The 20,663-nt window shown below is 43.1% G+C and overlaps 1 protein-coding gene across 2 annotated transcripts in view; it reads left to right on the top strand.

The window, feature by feature from the left end:
• Nucleotides 1-20,663, top strand: part of NEDD9 (neural precursor cell expressed, developmentally down-regulated 9) — a 55,145-nt gene that overhangs the window by 19,705 nt on the left and 14,777 nt on the right. For both annotated transcript variants that reach the window (XM_081206264.1, XM_081206265.1), the window contains exon 2: nt 2,957-3,403. In XM_081206264.1, coding sequence (XP_081062390.1) covers nt 2,957-3,403 — 447 coding nt within the window. The remainder of the gene's footprint in view (nt 1-2,956; nt 3,404-20,663) is intronic.

Below are 20,663 nucleotides of genomic sequence, written 5' to 3'. Positions count from 1 at the left end.
AAATGAAGGCAGGAGAAAGTGGTGGGCTATACATACATCTGGCTGAGGGTAGAACTTTGAAAAAGAGAAAGATTTCAACAGTTGAGTAGGTTTTCAAGTAACAGTTATCATAGAGCAGATCTATGCTTTGGGTGTGAATTTGGTTGCTACACAGGAGTAAATAGATACCCCCTAGCACAGGGGTGGGGAAGCAGTTGCCTTCCAGATGTTGTTGGACTGAAATTCCCATCTGTTCTAGCCAGCACGGCAGATTGTCAGGGGTCACTCATCTGTGATAGCTAGCCCTCCTAGAGAATCAGACTTGCCAGGCTATCCTCTCACCCGATACCTTCTATGCAATTGGGTGTTCCTTTATCACCTATTAATCGTGGCTCATCTCTTCCTAGTCTGCCAGTCTTTTTGGAAAGACAGATTTGGCTAAATTCATTTTTATCTGCTTATACAGTCCTGTTTAACTCACATGATAGCATCTTTATTTGGTCATATGTGTTTGTCTCAAAGCTGGATATGATCTTTGTTAATTTGTGTTGATTCATTCTTCTGTATTCATTTTGCCTTGTATCCTGCTGATAAACCTAATAACAAAGAATTGGGACTTTTTGGCTGGCAAGCTTCAATTGACCATATTAGTTGAGCTTTTGTTGAGTAGTCCAAGGGGTCCAGTTTTCATTTGTTGAGAGAACATATTTTAATCAGTAGTAGTATGAGTGTAAAGATAAACCAACTTAGTTGTTCTATACTATCTTTGGTTCTGGTTCTTGCAATAGTGAATAAAGCATTTAATCTTGAACATAGCCTCTTACCCTTCTCAAGAAGACACCTGTGTTGATATTTTGGTAATATGCAAATTTATTTAAATGTAGCTATGTTATCAGTGAAAAGTCTGATTAAAATCTCTTAATTAGCTGACAGCCCTACTTAGAACATAACAGTATTCTGTTATTTGTGGTGCTCTCTCAAGCTTTCTCTCCCCCAGCTCATCAAATCAGCATAATTTCACCTTCAAATAAGAATACTTATTAATTAAAGGCAACAGGAATGCAGGTTGTTGGTTTTTTAAAAATAAATAAATAAATCTATGTTTGAGGCTCATACAGTGGTGCCTCGCAAGACGAAATTAATTCGTTCCGCGAGTTTTGTCGTCTTGCGATTTTTTTCGTCTTGCGAAGCACGGTGTTGGGAAAGTTTTGGGAAAGCTTCAAAAATACCAAAGTCTTTAAAAACCTCAAAAAAGGCTACCACACTGCGTTCTATGAGTTGCTCCTCGAAGTCAAGTCGCAACTGTATTAACGGTGTTAAGAAAAAGGAAACAAACTTGCAAGACGTTTCCGTCTTGCGAAGCAAGCCCATAGGGAAAATCGTCTTGTGAAGCAGCTCAAAAAACAAAAAACCCTTTCGTCTTGCGAGTTTTTTGTCTTGCGAGGCATTCGTCTTGCGAGGTACCACTGTACAGTCATTCCAGATTGACTTGACTTTATTCATTTTCAGCATGGTAATCAACCATATAGTACCTTATTTTAAGATACATTGAACTTTAAAAAAATTACTTCGCAAATCCACTCCCTGCCCTTGTTTGAATGAGTAAATAATAAATCCTTCTAGTACTGTTAGAAACTAGTACTGATTTGTGTTTGAGGCAGGGAGAGACTGGAGCTTCATCCTCTGCTGTCAAAGTTTGGCTTTTTCCAAAAAGGAAAAATGCTTTCTCCTTCGTATAAACTGTCTGCTGTTAAAATGACTTTCCAGAAGCCACCAACCATCAGCTTGTTTAGGATGGGCTGTAACCATTCATTGCTATGTCTATGTGTTTTTTGCACTACGTATACATTTTCCTCAGAGAGAAGAGAACTCTTGCAATTCATCTACAGCTATCTGGCTCCTCTGGAGTACAGGACTGGGCAGTCTAATGGCTGCCAGCGTGCTTTGCTTACGGCCACGTGAGCCAAGAAGTAGAGCGTTCTGGGCGTTTGTGAAGGCATCCAAGAATGACAGCCTATACAGCTTGTCTGCTTCCCACTGACTGCCTAGTTTGGCTGACAGCTTCAGTACCGAATGTGCCAGACAGCCATGTATACAGAAAGAAAGAGAGCGAGAGACAGGCAAAGCATGTTTTGTCTGTGAATGGAAACGGCATATTTTTAAAAAGAGGTATGGGTTGGCTCATGTTATGAAGTTGCAGAGCCATATGCAGAGCTGGGGTGCTGCTCTGTAATAGTGGATGCAGAGCTAGGCCCAGTGCTCCCATTACTCTGGTGGGATGGGAACCTTCAGTGGTGCACAGCTCCTTCCTGAGAAGCCTGACCATGGCAGGGAGAACATGGTCCAAAGCTCCTCCCCATGGCAGGGTTAACCCAAGCTCCTGAAACATGAGGCTGGCATGGACAAGCCACATTGCGGCCCTTTCTGTAGGATCTAGGGGTGTCTCTTAATCCCATGGTGGCTCAGGAAGCAGTGGGGTTGCAGGGCTATCATGATAATGTCGCTGGGGGCCTTCCAACCTGGGAAGGTAGCCCATCTAGGAGAAGGATAAGATCCCCATAAAGCAGGGATCTTACACCCTAAATCCATGTCTCTCCAGATATTGCTGGACTCCAATTCTCATCAGCCCCAGCCATCATAATCAGGAATGATAGGAGTTGTAGTCTAATGAGGTCTGGAAGGTTCCCCAGCCCTGCCATAAAGAAGCCTATACTCTTATTGTACCCCAACCTCTTTCTCTCTGTTTTTTAAGGATATGAGGCAATTGAAAGTGATGGGGGGGGGTGAAGGCTGCCATTTTGACTTTTGGCTTCAGGTGTGACAGTGTCCATGGCTGCTGTCATTGTGTTTTTAATGCCACATTTGTGCAATGATCCCCCCCTTACTCGCACCGAGCATTCTTACTTCTTTAAAGAACCTGAGTGTGTCTGAGATGGAATATATTGTGCTGAAGTTCTCTCCTCTGTTTTCTCCGCAGAATCTTATGGCAAGAGCTCTCTACGATAACGTTCCAGAATGTGCAGAGGAGCTGGCTTTCCGCAAAGGAGACATTTTGACCGTGATAGAACAGAACACGGAAGGGCTGGAAGGATGGTGGCTTTGCTCCTTACACGGGCGGCAAGGCATTGTCCCGGGCAACCGTGTGAAACTTCTCATCGGCCCTGTGCAGGAGAGTCCCTCTAACCAAGACATGGCCAATTCGGGATCTGTACACCAACCCTTTAACCAGCCAAAGATCTACCAAGTGCCTAGTGCTCATGTTTCTCCTCGGGATCCGGTCTACCAAGTGCCTCCTTCTTACCACAGCCAGGGGATCTACCAGGTACCCACTGGCCATGGTTTTCAGGGCCAAGATGTCTACCAAGTGCCTCCATCTGGGCAAAGGAGTTTTGGCGGAATGGATACCTCACCTATAAGCAACAAGGTGGGTCCAAATTATCTTGAGGCATCTGTTTCAAAACCGTTTCCTTTGGCTGTTTAGTTTTGGGATAGGGAAGGTAGCTGAATGTGGTAGACTTCAACCCTCAAAAAATAGATAAAGCCTCAGTTAGTCTGGTTTTTTTTTCCCTACCACCAGTGATAATGAGATTATTTATTTATTTATTTATTTATTTATTTATTTATTTATTTATTCATTCATACCTTTCCCAACGTTATATATATACATCTTACAATTGCCTTTGATCAACTCATATCTCAAGACTTCCCAGTCTTCCTCCATGGCATCTTATTTGATCCTACTAGTTGTGCTACATATCCTTTTATTCCATCCAGTTTCCTTCTATACTATTCCTAGTTGTTATTAACTGCTGTTCACAAATCAAACCCTACTTGGAGGTTTAGTTTACTATTGTACCTCTTTAGATACCCTCCAAAATGTTCCCACTCCTCCCTTATCAGTGTCTCATCTCGATTTCTTATGTTTGCTTTCATAGTAACTGACCCCACATACTCTATTATCTGATTTTGCCACTGTTCTTTTGTTGGGATTTCTTTGTCCTTCCGTTGTTGTGCAAAGATTATTCTAGCCGCTGTGGTCCCATAGAAATAGGCAGAGTACCTTCTTGGGGGATGTCACCCTTTGTTATACCTAATAAAAAGTTCTCCTTTTTTGGAACTATAAACCTAAACATCTTTTAAAATTCTGTATAGATTGTCTGTAATCTACAGGGGATAATAGAACGAGTTGAGTCTGTAGGACTCAATCTTCGGTCTTGCTTAGGACCAGTAGCTGAGCCAACTTTTGGTCAGCTTGGATATTTGTCCCTCATTGAAGTGGTCCCATATAGTCCCTGACACCGCATACTAGGAGAAATTCCTTCTTTTCCATACTGTAATACAAGAAGAATTGAGCAGTGATGGATTCTGAGAAAATGGTGAATGAAGAATCCCTGATTAGTTGCTAGTAAACTTGCAGGTTTTATTTGGCTTATTTATTTGGCTAATCAACTAAAGTTAGAGTTCATTAATTGGTGGTCTCTGGTGAAAGTGTAAAAGCTTTAAGCAGCCTAAATTCTTGTGCACGGGGGCTACAAAATGTGGTACAGTGGTACCTCGGGTTACATAAGCTTCAGGTTACATACATTTCAGGTTACAGACTCCGCTAACCCAGAAATAGTACATTGGGTTAAGAACTTTGCTTCAGGATGAGAACAGAAATCTGGCTCCAGCGGTGCAGTGGCAGCAGGAGGCCCCATTAGCTAAAGTGGTGCTTCAGGTTAAGAACAGTTTCAGGTTAAGAACGGACCTCCGGAACGAATTAAGTACTTAACCTGAGGTACCACTGTACTCAGTATTTCTCATGTGGTCACAATTCTGTTAGGCAGCTTTGCCTATTATTAAAACCACGCAAGTGCCAACATTATGTAAAGGCAGCTTTTTGTTTAATGAGTTTACAGGATGTATTTTAAGAAATGGCGCCAGATGTGACAACAGTGCCCGACAAGGAGAAACAGGAAATCTAGGTAATCTTTGATTTGAAAGGGTGACTCAAACATTAAACCTGGAGCAAATAAAAGTGACACTTGACATCTCTCTGCAGGGTTACGTGCCCATTGCATGAGTCAAGGCAATTGCTTCTTGAAAGTTAGTGGAAGGCCTGCTCTATAAAAAAAATCCTTTGCATTTCATCTGATATGGAGCAGCTGGAAGGCAGGGCTATCAGTAAATCCTCTGTAATATTTAGAGCTCGTTGCTGAGCCCTTATAAATGTGTCTCGGTGATGTACAGCAGACAGGGATACGCAAGCAGGAAGTGCATGTCTGGAAGGTGCCATGGTTTAATCTTTCATTGCAGTTGATGTTGGCAGGAATTCTGGCTCTTTCCTTTTAAAACTAAAGCTGCAATCCTTCTAGCTTGTCCTCGATTCACGCCCCATTCACTTTAAGGTACTGACAGGCAGATAAGTCTATTTCCAGCCTGTGTCAGTTTTACATGAGTTCATTCATAAGACTGCTCTCTTCTTTTTGCATCCATCTACAATTTTCTTTTAAAAAGCATGGGGATCTGCATTATCTTTGAATGCATTATCTTTGAATGCATTTTCTACAAAAGACGTATTTTCATATATGTTTTCTCCAAAAATATGCATTTGTGTATGCATTTTAACCTGCTTTATGCATTTAAAACACACATTTCTATATATGCATTTTGGCGCTTTTATGATACGATATATCTTTATTGTCATTGTCCCATGCAGGACAATGAAATTGAAAAACTACATAAAACTACATAAAAACTACATAAAACTACATAACTACAAAACTACATAAAACATTCAAAAACCCCTAAAAACTCTAAAACCCCATTTTAAAATACACTATACTATAGAAACCCCTTATGCTGTGTTTAGAACCAGAATTGCATTTGCATAGAAACTGTTTCTCAGGCAGCTAGTCCTGGCCTTTATAACCCTATACCTTCTTCCAGAAGGCAGAAGCTGAAAGAGATCATTTCCGGGGTGCGTACTATCCTGTGCTATCTCTGCCACTTTCTTATGGCACCTGGCAGCATAGATTTGATCTAAGGTGGGAAGAGTGCACCCAATTATTCTCTCTGCAGTCTTTACAAACCTGGATAGCATTGTTTTTTCCCTGGTCGTGCAGCTCCCAAACCACACACACAGACCATAATTTAGTACGCTCTCCATAGTGCAATGGTAAAATGCCATCAACAGGTCCTTTGAGAGATTGTTTTTCCGGAGGATTCTCAGAAAATATAAGCTCTGCTGTGCTCTCTTCACCAGGTCTTTGCTGTTCTCTCCCCAGGTTAGGTCGTCTCTCAACTCCATTCCCAGAAATCGAAACACCGAGACCTGTTCCACGCACTTCCCCTCAATAATAAGTGGCTGAATATTCAGTTTTACATTTCCTAAAGTCCACAATGATCTCTTTTGTTTTCTTTAAGTTAAGGAGTAAGTTGTTTTTCCTGCACCACTCCCCCAACTGCTCAAATTCCTTCCTATAGGCCGCCTCCCCCTCTCCAGCCGTGATTAAACCAACCACCGTTGTATCATCTGTGAACTTAATTATCTTATTACTGGGGTATTTGGGGGCACAGTCAGCTGTATAGAGCGTATATAAAAGCGGGCTCAACACGCACCCAAGACCGCAAAATTCAGAGCAGTGTAAAAACTGAAAGCTAACTGCTTTCTGATCGATGCATTAGTCTGGGAAGTGTGAACTGAACGAGGTCAGTTGACTTTTTTTAAAAGCCAAACAAAATTGTTCAGCATCCTCACTTTTAGGTTGCTCGAACTAGCAGGAGCTTGTGTGGACTCTTATTTTCCATTGGGACTCTTTAGGAACATTTTCCTGGTATTCTGATGACTAGTTTTGGTGTGTTCCCCATCCCTTCGTTTTCTAATGGCAGAGAAGGAGTTCCAAATGAATTCATTCACATATTACTCAAAAGCAGAATTGCAAAAGCTATTAGTCCAGCTGCCCACCAAGATTTGTAACTGTCTTATATACAGCATATATTAGGAGGTACCTAACAGTGAACTTGGAGCTTGCTTGCTTCCTTGATGGGACTCAAAAGCAGAGATGGACTCAACGAAGGCCAAGAGATGGACCAAGAGACAACTGTTGCAAACTTTGTGGAGCAAGATCCCATGAATGAAGGGATACTGTTTGATATGCAATGATGGCTGCCATGTGAGAGCAATGCTGGATCCTTGTAGGCTGAAATGAAGAGCCTGTGACCTTCCAGATGTTGCTGGACTCCAACTTCCACCAGTCCCAGTCCACATGGCCAATGGTCATTGGTGGTGGGAGCTGTGGTCTAACAATGCCTGGAGGACGTAGGCAAGATGAGTCCAAGCACTGATCTCACACACTGTGAATGGTTCAAAGCCAGGTGGCTTATGAAGTCCTTTGTGCACTGCTATATGTGGCTGCTGAAATGTGTCCAGTTTAGCGAGTTGCAGATTGCTTGATTAGAAATGGTGTAGATAAGTTAGGATCTTTATCACAGTGGTTATCTTGGGTGTTGTTCTGTTGCCTATTCCACCATTTTCCATGCCTGGAGAACTGGAAATACCCACTCTAGGGCTTTTGGCATTGAGGCAAACTTGGATAGCTCTCTAGCAACATCCTTCGACCTCATGCTTTGGAATTGTGTATCTTTGTCTTTGCTTCATGAGCAATTGCAAAAGCTTATTACTGTTACGTTTGTTTATTTTAATGTATTTATGTACCTTCAGCGGTAATACCTGGGCAGTTCGCAACAATACGTTACAATGCTGATAAAATAAACACATCAAAACACATCACGGTCCACAGTAGACTAGCTCAGCTCTGTATTAACAGCCCTCAAATGCCTGAGTGAACATATGGGTCTTTAGCAAACATTGAAAGCCTGGGTTGAATAATTCTCTGCAGCAGCATAGGAGGTGCTATAGGGAAACTAGCACTGAGTGGTTTAAACAATCAATCACAGGGAATGCTGGGGCTTGCAGCTCTGTGGGAACAGGGGGTCTCCCAGCAGCTCTCAACACTTTTAACCATCTACAGTTCCCAGGATTCTTTGGGGTAACACATGACTGTTTAACACGGTATGACATGGCTTTAAATGTACAGTTTTCATCACATAGATATGTTAGGAGGGGATTCCAGGTACAAAGGAAACCAAAGGGCTGCTTGTTGTTGTTGTTTTCTTGCCCAGGCCTCATAGAGGTAGAGTCTACAGCAGTCATGGAACAATGCCAAACCTTGAAGTTTCTTTTAACAGGCTGTTAGCAAGGCCAATATGATTACACTTAAGGGAAAAGTTTGTTGTAACTCTAGAGTAGTTAGGAAAAGCTCTGAAAACAAGAAAGGAAGGGAAACCATCTTCAAACCAATTATGTTGGGCAGTTTTTTGAAAGGATAATCTTCAATGCTTTCATGTTTTTCTTTAAAAAAAACCTAATTAAAAAAGGATTTTTTAAAAATCTGTTGTGCCTTCCCTCCTCATCTAAACAAGGCAGCCTCTCATCTTAGATCCTCATCCTCAGGAGATCAGTAAAACAATATTTTAAGTATTTAAGGGAGCTTGGCCTAGTGAACAGTTGAGCTCTAGGTTTCCTTGACGTCTAATGTGATGAATATCTTTCCTTCAACTGGCAGCACCTGTCCCCAGCAGATTAAGTGAACCGCTGTGCCTTCTCTCCCTAATACAGCCCATGCTTACAAGTGTTCTGTGTGTCTTGGCAAGGCTTGGGAGTTAAAAATATTCCATCTAGCATGATCTCAAAGACCCGTATTAATAGCAGAGGGTCAAAATATCTACAAGGCTTGTGGCTGCCCTGCAAATGGGCAAGTCCAGCCTTCTCGCAGGATTTTTCCATACAATCAGCTCGTAGCAAAAGGGAGTGCTTGTTTATTGCTCTGTTGCACGCACTACAGATAGTTTTCTTCAAGAGTGTGGCGCTTGTCTCATTTCCCCAGCACTGGGGGTGTTATAATTTGTACATAAGAAAGCGCAGTCCTTGTCCTATGTAGCATTGGCATGTGGAAATGTAGATGCCTAAATGTCACAGGCCCCTCCAGGACAGTGTTTGAAATTAGCCGGGCGCCAGGTGCGCTTTGCACCACTTTTGACCAAGCGAAGATGCCTGGGCGCCTGACATCTCCACCATCTGGAGGTGCATGCCTGGGGATCATTGGATCTGGACTGTTTTCACACACTAATACCACATCCTGTAGAATTCCATCAGTTATATTTTATCTGCACAATCGGAATAAATTTCAGGAACCAAAATGCTTTTTCTGTGCAGCCTGAACAGGAGCAGTCAGCCTTAAGAATAAGAGGTTGGAAGAGGCCAATAGATATGTGGATTGTCCCTGGATCAAGTGACTTTTCCTCTCAAAGTTCTCAAGCTAGCTCAAGGTTGTCATCTGAACTAGCCAGACGTTTAACTGAGAATCAATCCCAGTCAGTACGTTGTTTGAAAAATAAGACTTTAGAGTTGTCTTTCCCCAAAATGGCAACTAGTCAAAGTTTTGATGGGGAAGGAAACAGTGGGAGGCAACTGAGAGGAGGAGGGCAAGGTTAAAAAAAGGATGCATAGGTGTGAGTACTGATGTGCGAATGAAACAGTAGAATTCTGAGGTGGCAGAATGGATTGTACCACTTCAGGATGCTGGTGGGGGGTTCACAATTCTTTAAAAGTTGCTGGAAGGACACAATTAGCACTGCAGGGTGCCAGAACCAGACTAGAACCGTTCTTTCAGCTATGTGGGTTTTTGTTTTTTGTTTTTTTAACTAGAAGGGAATACTTTTATATGTGGGGTGGCATTCAGACTGGTGACCCTTCCAATAGTCAGAAATAATACCGTCCACTTCGGTTTCATTTTGGTTGGGGAAAAGAAGTGCAGCTCTTGGGCCTTGGACTGTTGAAAATCTTCTCTTTCATACACACTTCCCTCTCTTTCCCTCCTCTCTTGCATCCCAGTTCCTGCCAGGATATTTCCAGTTGACAAATCATCTCCTATTTTTCCAAAGGCAGGAGGGAACCTGGTTACTTGTTCACTGTTTTGAACTTGATTCTAAAATGTTCTCATTTGCTAAGTGACTTCTACAACCTTCTCTCCAGATTAAGCGACATAGTTGGAAGTCAGCTAATGTGCAGAGAGAGGAACATGGGAGTTGTTTCACAAAATCAGTTTGTGCCTTCTCCCCAAAGCAGCAGGTATCTATGTGGGGGTTTGTGGTTCCAAGAAGCTTTTGAAAGAGGTGCCTACAAAGTGAGTGCTCATCAAGCTGTTTGCAAGCAGCTAATTCCCTCTGTGCAAATACGGTGTGTTTTGCTGCCGCGCAGTTTCCATTAAATAAGCACTGAGCACCATAAACCCCATGCTAACGCAGCAGTTACTGCTGGCAGACATGGTAAGGCAGGTCAAAGAGACGTCTCAAGGCAGGTGATTAGAGTGATGTCATGACTGGGGAATGCTAAGGCCATTGCTGTATCCACTTCTCTTCAGGAACTGAAACACCACTCTGAAAAGAAATGGTCTCAAATTGACTGACAAAAAATAATGGATGGCTTGAATAAGCCTTTGTTTGAATCCCTCGCTGGAAATGATCCTTTGACTGAATCTCTCATTAGAAGCAAGGTTTTCAGTCATGGTTGTTCACTGTGCAAAAATTACCTAAGGGGCTGATTCAAACAGTCAGTTTTTCATAGGTCTAATCTGCTCTAGACATTCAAAGCAACTGTAGTTTTTGAAGGGTGCTGGGAGTCGTTGGGAGAACCTTATTCCCCTCACAGAGCTACAATTCCTTGGGAAGAGGGATTGACGGTTAAACCGATCTCTGAATTGAAGTCCTTTGAGGGGAATAGGGGGTCTCTCAGCACCCTTAACAGACTACAGTACCCAAGATTCTTTGGGAGAAGCCATGAATGTTTAATAATGTTCGGTCGTGATCTATAAATTATAGAATAAATAATATTACCTGGGGCAGAAAAAGCACTTCTGCAAATCAGCACCAGAGATGTTGTGTTTCTCAAATCAGTCTTGGCCTGAACCACAACAACTTTAATCTTTAGTGAATGTGACGCAGGAAATGCAATGTTGTTGACTCTTTGGCATAGATATATATCACTGTTTCATACGGCATTGTTTGGTACTTGGTAATGGTTGCTAGAATGAAGTGTAAAGTAACATTGCTGACTTTCTGACATAGTCTTCCAGGAGTGGCTTGGCTTGGCAGGAGGCACAGAGCCACGCCAATAGCCTCCTGGCAGGGGTGCTACTGTGGTGAGGGGCACCACACCCACTCTGCACAGCCCTAACCACTCTGCAACCTGCCCTTCCTGGTAAGTGGCACTGCTGCCTGGAGGCTGTTGCTGTGGCTCCATCCCCCTGGATGAGCTGCCCCTGTAGTCTTCCACTATTGCTTCATATACCTTTGATGCTAACTGCTAGAAACAAAAGATTATCCTAACAGCTGTTTCTAGACAAACAGCTGTTAGGATAGTTCTTTGTTCCTAGGCTCTGCAGGATGAAATAGCAAGTTTACAGGCATGTGCGTGCAAGCACACACATTTTAAAAAGGGTACTAACTTAGAATCCCTGCTATGCCAAGTCAATGGGTGGATTTAGCTGACATAATTCAGTGGAGGAAGTAAATTCTCCCCAGAGGCACTGTCTTCTTGATGATGATGATGATGATGCAGATGATGATGCACATTTTAGGGCCAAGACGTGACATCGAAAACAGATTCTGAGGCTAAGCCAGCCTTGTATTTAAGCACTCACCTTGTCACCAATGGTAATGAATTGCATTCAGACCCGTGCACTGAAATCCATGCCAGTGAGTTAATGGGCTGGTGGGAGGGAAATGAGGCACTCCATCCCTTCTCTGTACCCAGCATAGAAACCAAGTAGGTGCCAGTGGAATGTGGCATTCTCTGTCCCTCCCTTACTAGCACATTAGTGTTGTTGTTTTTAATTCCACACGGAGGGACTTTTGTTTAACTTATAATATTCCAAGCTTAGTAACTTTTGTGGGCTCATTAAGCCGTGGCTCATAGTTAAGCCCTGGTCAAACCTAGTACAAATCGATTGTGCAGTCTCCTAAATCCGACACTTCTTATTTTATTATTTGCAATGCGTTTTTGCAAAATGCTTCCCTACCAAGTACTCAAAGCGTAGTCCAGCAATCTGAAAAGCAAACTGAACCATGGTGCCATAACATGCTCAGATCACATAAACACAGAAAACATGGAAAAAATTCAGGCAAGCAATTAACAGTTGTCGTTTACACGAAACCTCCATCATAGTCCAGGCCTTTCAGTCTTTGGTAAGCAGAAACAACCCCCCTCCCCTTCTTCATCCAGAATTGGCAAATAACTCTCACAGTAATGAGTCTATTCACCAGGTCGTTCATGTTCACATGTCCTTCCTTCCAATTAAGCTGCAGTCCCAGTCTCCATTGAGAAGGAAAACAATAACAGCAAGCAAGATGTATTCCAGAAATATTCTCCCTCTGGCTCATTATTGTTTTTATGCTGTGGTTCACATGCTGCTGAAAAAGTCAAAGGCTTTGGTTATGGTGAAAGCAGCTTAGGCTTGTTTGTTCTATATGCACAAGGCATGTTAACATCAAAGGGAGAAAAACATCTGCACTATTTGAAGTTTGGTTGTGAACCATATTTTCCCCCCATTTGAACACCACTTTTTTTTTTAAAGCGCCCTCATTTCACCCTTGGTCACATAATGCCCCAGTTTCTTGCAGCATGCTTTTCAAACCAAAGTTTATTTTAGAAAAGCAGGCCTCTGAAGAACAACTTGCAGTTTCATTTTAACTATACAGAGGATGCAAAACTGGCTGTGTCTCTAGTGTGGAGGGTACTCTTCACATTCGAAATTTCTCCTACCTCTTTTAACAGAAGGTGAATACACCCTCAGTTGTGGGATATGCCCTTATTTTATGTGTTTGCTTTTTTAATGGTTCAGGAGTGCAGATGCATCAAAGAATACCCTGGTCCATATATCTACATTTTCAAAATTTTCTAGATTACCAAATCAACGAAGTTCTACTCAAAATAGACCCATTTAAATTAGAAGACCAAAGTTAGTCTATTTCCATGGGCCTATTCTGAGTGTGACTTAACACTGGATATAACTCAGCGTAATTATATCTGGCTCAATCCTATCCACATCTACTTGGAAGTAAGTCCTAATGAGCTTGCTAGGGCTTTTTACATTTAGGACCGCAGCCAGTAGCTACAAGAAAGTAAAAGAAATAATTACAAATAGAACTTTCAATTTAGGACAAAATCAAGAGGTAAGTGCTTTTTCTCAGTGTCCCAGAGGTTCCAGCTGCCAGTGCTGGTGGTCTTCCTGCTCTCTGGTGCTAGCCTTAGTCTTTACTATGGAGGAGGTAAATGTTTCACTTTGCTACTAAGAGTGACACTAAGCAACCTCTGGACTTTAATGACCATGTGAGGCCTGGAAGGTGAGTGGATGCAGAGACGTAGCTAGGGGGCAGGGTGGGTGTGCACTGGGCGCCACTCACCGAGGGTGTGGCACTTACTGTGGGGCTTGCAGTGCGCCCGAGCCACGCATCTCTCCTGGGCGTGAGACAGTGGCTTGGGCACCTGCACGCTCCGCGTTGCCCAAAACCGCAGCATGGGGCTTGTGTCTGCCCACTGCCTCCCCCTCAGCTGCCCTACAGTTACCTGAACTTCTGTTTGTTGTAGTTACAGGTAGGTAGCTGTGTTGGTCTGCCATAGTCGAAACTAAATAATAATGAAAAATTCCTTCCTGTTGCACCTTAGAGACCAACTAAGTTTGTTATTGGTATGAGCTTTCGTGTGTATGCACACTGTTTCAGTGTATCTGAAGAAGTTTGCATGCACACGAAAGCTCATACCAATAACAATAGCTTAGTAACCAATAACTTATGTGGTCTCTAAGGTGCTACTGGAAGGATTTTTTTGTTTTGTTTCTATTTGTTGTGTTTGAGGTGTTTCATTCACACATCCAAGTCATCACTTGATAACTGCAATGTATGTGTGAGTGTTAAATTATCCATTTTATTACCTGGCCAAAGGATTTCTCCTGGAGGGAAAGCGTAAGAGGAGTGAAACGTTGTTTTTGCAGTCCTGGTTCTATTGCAGCAGAAAAGTCGTCATCTGTTACTTACCACACATAATGGTTGAGAACAGTCATGTATCTCAGCCATTTGCATTTATATCTGTGGTTATTCATCAGCTTTCAGGCTTTCTCAGAAAACCACTAATTGAAGAGTCCTTCTACCTTGAATATGCAGTAGTAAGAAATGATTCACTGATGTGTGACTGATGATTATTCTAAGGAAAATCCCAGAGTTTTTATAAGATGTCTCTGTAGGAGTAACTGAATGCTTTCATTAATGCTCTCAGCTGAGCATTAATTGGTTTTTGATCTCGATGGCAGCAGGGATCCATTTTAAAGGAGAATTAAATGGTGATGCTATTAAAAAAAACTTCCCTCCCACAACAGCAAAGACTCTCTGTGGCAAAGGAAAGCATTTGGATTTCAGGAGTTAATATGACTATACATCAGCAATCAAAATTGGGTGTGTGTGTGTGTGTGTGTTACAGTGCTGGCCCCACAAGAAAAGTTCCAAAATACATATTAAGGAGATACTTAACTTAAAAGCAATCTGTACTATTTCTTTTTCTTTTTTTAACCTAGGGGCAAATAGCACACAATCAATTGGTGGGATGCCTGTATTGCAACTGTAAAACAAGTTTGAAATAGGTTGGTTAGTTGGTTGGGAAGTCATTCTGAAATGTACTTTGACACATGGTTGGACTTCACCCTTGTGGTATCCGTGTGCTCTGGACTGCAACAACCATCATCCTTGGGCCTTGGGTCATGATCCTTGGGTCATGCAGGCTGGGACTGATGGGAGTTGTAGTCCATCTGGAAGGCACCAGCTTAGAGAAGGGTGCTACACACTGTGAGCTCTTTCCCCCTTCTGCCCTCCCTGGATTTCACCGACAACCCCACAGCACGGTAATCTGCATCCACCCATAGTTTTGACCAATTTTTGACAAGTTTCATGATGTGTGAAAAACATGTTGTGGTGAGTTTCTATCTCGCCTAGTCTTACTTGGGGGTTCATTACGCTCATAGGCGATAATTTATGGAAACAATAGTTTTTATTTTGCTTTCAAAGTGTATCAACTTACAAGGAAATATATGTCGGATGAGCTGAGAAAGCGTTTATCAGAAGAGGTAATTCAGTGAGTCACATAAGAGGGGCTTCCCCTACCCACATCACCTCTTTCCCTGAAAGTGACTCACTGCAAAGAGCACAGGCCTTTAGAGGCAGGTTTCTAATCCAGCTCTCCTCATTCAAGAGAACTGCAGAGAGCCCTGCAAAGATCAGGGCCCTGGGCAGGCAGGCAGCTCACCCTGGGAGAGGGGCCACCCTGAGGGGCCACACCAAAGGGAGTCGGCATTTCAGGGGTGGGGTGAGGGCACGGACCAGCCCCCCTGTGCCAAGTTATTAATTTAATGGGGATGGGGTTTAAACTTGGGGGTGTTTTAAAGTGTTATAACTTGTATTTGTATTTTTAGTTTACCCTTTTACGTTAGTTAAGTGTTTAAGTTACAGTGGTACCTCGGGTTAAGAACTTGATTTGTTCCGGAGGTCCATTCTTAACCTGAAACTGTTCTTAACCTGAAGCACCACTTTAGGTAATGGGGCCTCCTGCTGCTGCCATGCGATATCTGTTCTCATCCTGAAGCAAAGTTCTTAACCCGAGGTACTATTTCTGGGCTGGCGGAGTCTGGTAACCTGAAGCGTCTGTAACCCGAGGTACCACTGTATTTTGTTTTAAGTGGGACAGGACAGGTCTGCCTGGAAGTCCAAGTATTGCTTTTCTTTTCTTTGGACCACATCATCAAGGCCGAGGGAGGGGGCTTGTCATCTGGGCAGCCCAGGACTGCCATACAGACCACCCAGGCTTGCGCCCCAGGGAAGTCACTGTGGTGCTGCTAACGCAGCGGTTTGATTTCACCCCTGGAGCTGCACTCCAGGGGAGAGAGCCAGTGTGGTGTAGTGGTTAAGAGCGGTAGTCTCGTAATCTGGTGAACCAGGTTTGCGTCTCCGCTCCTCCACATACAGCTGCTGGGTGACCTTGGGCTAGTCACACTTCTCTGAAGTCTCTCAGCCCCACTCACCTCACAGAGCGTTTGTTGTGGGGGGAGGACGGGAAAGGAGATTGTTAGCCGCTTTGAGACTCCTGAAGGGGAGTGATAAAGCAGGATATCAAATCCAAACTCCTCTTCTTCTCCTTCTCCATTTTTCTTGAGACAGACAAAGGCCAGCAACTACAGCAGCTCCCCAAGGTCTCGAAAGGCAGAGATCCTTCTATGCTCCACTTCAAGATCTTTTTAACTGAAGATTTGGTGGGGATTGCACCATATACCTCCGAAGCAACATACAGTATTCTCTCTCTCTCTGAGCTTTGGATTCTTTCATTAAAACAAGCGACTTGCGGGTCATTCTGGTTCCCCATCTGTGCTCATGTTACTCTGCTCAAAGAACAGCATTGATATCTGTATCTAACTAGCTAACACAGGGAGGGGATACTTTGATTCACTGTCAGCCCAGTTTATATTTTTATTCCCATTTAGAACACTTGATTTTATAGTGCCGGTCATAAAAGGGCTTCATATTTTCATACTAGCGACGGTGCAAATGCATATAACTTCAGGCATGTTACTAATGTGTTGATTCAAAGAATGCATAGAGTCGGGGAAAGCTAACAGGGGTATTGTTTGTTCACAGATACACAGTGAATCAACCTTTGTTTGTATCTGATGTTGAAATATAGCACCACAGGCTGGTTGAGACTGGTTAAGGCAATTGCTTTTTTAACACCAAAGTGAGAGGCAGAGTATCATGGATTGAAAAAGATAATTACTGTGTCTTATCTAGCCTAGTGACTTACAGCTGTCTTTTGTCAACATTATTGCTGGCTTTTAATGCAAGTTAGAACATTGTTTCTCTGCAATGTTATCACCTTTATTTAAAACGTGTTCCTATTTTTCTGTCTGAAATATATAGTAGACAAGCCCAGGTGGTGCTGATTAGTTATAAAATAATAGAGGGCTCTCCAAATCAAAAGTAGGACTGCATCACACTTTTAGCTATCCATGTCTGTTTGTTTTTTAAATTAGGCGTACATCTAAAAAAAAAGTCATATGTGAGAAAGTTACACAGCTGTTTGAAAACATAGAGGCTTGGTTGGGTGGTGGGCTTGGCTGCCACGTCCTGTTGAGGTAGCAGCAAGCCTCTTTGGTTTGTTCTGTGTAATGTGTGAAACAGTCCTTGGTGTTCTGTGCAATGAAATTGCTGGGTTGAGGTCCCATCTTGATGGAGGACTTTGAGCTTTCCTTGAAGAAGGTCCTGGGTTCAGCCTGTGACATGCCCTGCTGAAACATGAATGGCTAATCCGTTGTCCGTTGCTGCTGATCTACAGTTCCCATAAGCCCTGGTCAGCATGACCAGTGGTTATTGTAGTTCAGGAACATCTGGAGGGCTGTAGGTTAGCCTCCCCTGTGCAAAAAGGGATATTGAGATGGGAGTTGTAGTCCAACAAAAGCTAGAGACACAAGTACTGGATTAGAAATTACAAGATCAATTGTCTGATTCAATACAGCAGAAGGTCACATCTACACCATCCATTTATAGCACAGAGAATCCTGGGAACTGTAGTTTGTTAAGGGTGCTGGGGGTTGTAGTGCTGTGAGGGTTAAACCACAGTTTCCAGGACTCTTGGAGGGAAGTCGTGTGCTTTAATGGTGTGGATGTGACCTAAGGATGCTTCATAACTTTTCTGTTTTAACAGGCATGCTTGTATATGAAAATCTAAAAGCTTGATTTTTGTATAACCTGGCATTGCACATTCACTGAACAGTGTGTATAGTTCTTTAGGAGTTGGCCTATCTAGCACCAACTACCAAGAAAGCAAAGGAAAGGTAATAAAGGCTCCCAAACCAAAACAGAACCTAGGTTTCTGCGCTTTTAGCATCTGTAGATTCCTTGCTGAGATTTCGTAAGCAGCTTCACTTGCAACATGTTTCCGTGTGGGAGCATTCCTGAAAAGCTGGAGAGAACAGTGGGTTCTTTTGTTAAGGACAATCAGTTTTAATTAGATTCCGTTTGCAAGTTTATTCTCTTCGGAAACTGCTACTCAACAGGAGCAGACTTTGGTAATGGCTGGAAATATAAGAGGCAAAGCTCTCGTCTCAAAGTCTTTAATCCGATGCACCTGCCTCTGCCGATCTGACTCGAAGGACATGGCGGCAGGGGTCGAGGGCACCCTTGTTTGTTCTCTGATCTGACCCCTCTTGTTAAGTCATTGCACACCCACACACCTTTGATCTTTAGATGGCCATAAGGAAATGCAGGGAAACGCAATATTTCAAAAGAATCGCTTTATCAAGTTGTTTAACAAAAACTCCTGGAGTAAATGGGTCCAAGTAGCTGTTGAACCATTTTTGGAAAGGGTAAGGCAGTGTGGTGCAGTGGTTGGAGTCTTGGGCAGGGACCTGAGAGGCCAGGGTTCAAATCACTACTCAGCCATCAAGCTCACAGCCTCTCTAGCCTAAGCTACCTCACTGGGGGGGTTGTTGTAACGATAAAATAGGGGGGAACAGCATGTATGCCACCTTGAACTCCCCAGAGGGCTGTAATGCTCTGAAGGTGTAGGGAGGGCAAAGTACCGTATTTTTCGCTCCATAAGACGCACCAGACCACAAGACGCACCTAGTTTTTGGAGGAGGAAAACAAGGAAAAAAATATTCTGAATCTCAGAAGCCAGAACAGCAAGAGGGATTGCTGCACAGTGAAAGCAGCTACCCCTCTTGCTGTTCTGGCTTCTGGGATAGCTGCGCAGCCTGCATTCGCTCCATAAGACGCACACACATTCCCCCTTACTTTTTAGGAGGGAAAAAGTGAGTCTTATAGAGCAAAAAATATGGTAATTGCTTGAAACTAGAACAAAACGGAACAGATATGAAAACCCCATATTGTCTGTCCAGCTCAGCTTATCCCAGCCACCAGACAAATCCAAAGAGAACTTGAAGTGCTTCTGAACCTTCAGCTTTTAACTCCATGTCAATTTCATATGTTCACCAGAGCTGCTTCCATGTGGCTGGAAGCAGCACTGTTCTGGCCATGTCTGGTAGGAAGGAATTGTGTGGGTTGGGTGAATAACGTGACTCTTTCCCACACCAAGCCCCAGGGAGGAGTAACACTGGCATGGGAAGGAACCAGGACGCTTGCCCAACCCACACAACTTCTTCCTATAAGGCTTTTTAAAACAACTCTTTTAACCACTTGGATGAAGTTGTCCTGCTGCTGCATTTACATTTGCCTTATGTTGCATGATTTCTTCTTGTTGTAGCACTTTATTCAATAGAATATATTGTGCACTGCCCTGGAATCAGTTATAAGGATTTTTACAGAAACAAACAAATATACCGGTATTATTCCTGGAGTACTGTGATCCAGTCCCTGTAAATCATGGATCTGACATGGTTAATCTCCACAAAGCAAGCAGGCTTTTTTAGCTGAGATAACCCCCCGCCCCCCCCAAAAAAGCTGCCTGAATGTGACCTTATTGTATGAAATAGTTGCATGGATGGTACAACCATTAAGGTGCTTTATCTTTATCTTAATGCAGGGCTGCTGAACCTGCTCCTTTCAAAATGCTGTTGGACTCCAACACCCATCAGCCCTTGCCAGCATTGGTCAGGGATGATGATGGGAGTTGTAGTCCAACAACATATGGATATGAAAAACCCAGGTTTTCTATCCTTGCTTTAGGAGATGTGTAAGAGTTGTATGCATATAAATGTCAAGCCTATATCCAAATTTTGGCCCTGGGTGGAACCAGACACAGGAAAAAACCCCGCTATTAATAAGTCAGAAATTAGATCGTTATAACAAAAGAAAAAAATTCTATGGAAAACCGCATTTAAAATTTCCTGCTCTCTGACGCCATCTGGTGTTGCATGTTCATAGCACATTCATATTGCTGTTCCTTTACTAATGTAGCTGAGTCCCTGGAGGGTGTGTTCTTTAGCTCCAGGTCCCTGAAATAAACATCTGGAGTTGGGGCTGAAGCTGACATACTGGCTGGAATCTGCTGAACCTCAGGGTCCCTTCCAATTCTATGAAGAACAGTAGTCCTGGAAAGGGCACAAGTGCAGGCCAGGCTCCTAGCACCTGTACCAATTTCATCACTCCAGAGACTTCACACTGACTGCCAATCCCAGGTATTAATGGTGCACATCCTGGTTCCCTTTTGCCTCTAAAGAGAGCTCAGTACACACCTTCCAGGATAAGTTGACTAGGCTAAATCTCAGCCTTAGGACCCTGAAGTTAATGGCTCACATCATCCCAGATTCTCTGTCAATTTGGACTAGGACATAGTAAGTTGCCTTATACCGGGTCAAACCATTAGTCCATTTTAGCTCAGGAGAAGATGTGTCCATAGGGAGGACGACAGGTTAGTTCTTCCTAAGAAACAAGTGCCAATGTTTTTAACAGGGCGAGTGCAGTAAGATTTCTTTAGATGTTTACGATTCTTCTCCCTCATGTGGATTGTGGCTTTGGAGGCACCCGGGCAAAAGTCAGTCTGTTTCTTAATCCGTACATTGCAGGACAAAGGGTCATTAGAGTGATTCTTC

Source organism: Podarcis bocagei (genome assembly GCF_964188305.1).
Source record: "Podarcis bocagei genome assembly, chromosome: 8".
In the NCBI taxonomy this organism is placed as follows: domain Eukaryota; kingdom Metazoa; phylum Chordata; class Lepidosauria; order Squamata; family Lacertidae; genus Podarcis; species Podarcis bocagei.
Note: the sequence above shows the minus strand (reverse complement) of the source record. Positions and strands in the feature narration are given on the sequence as shown.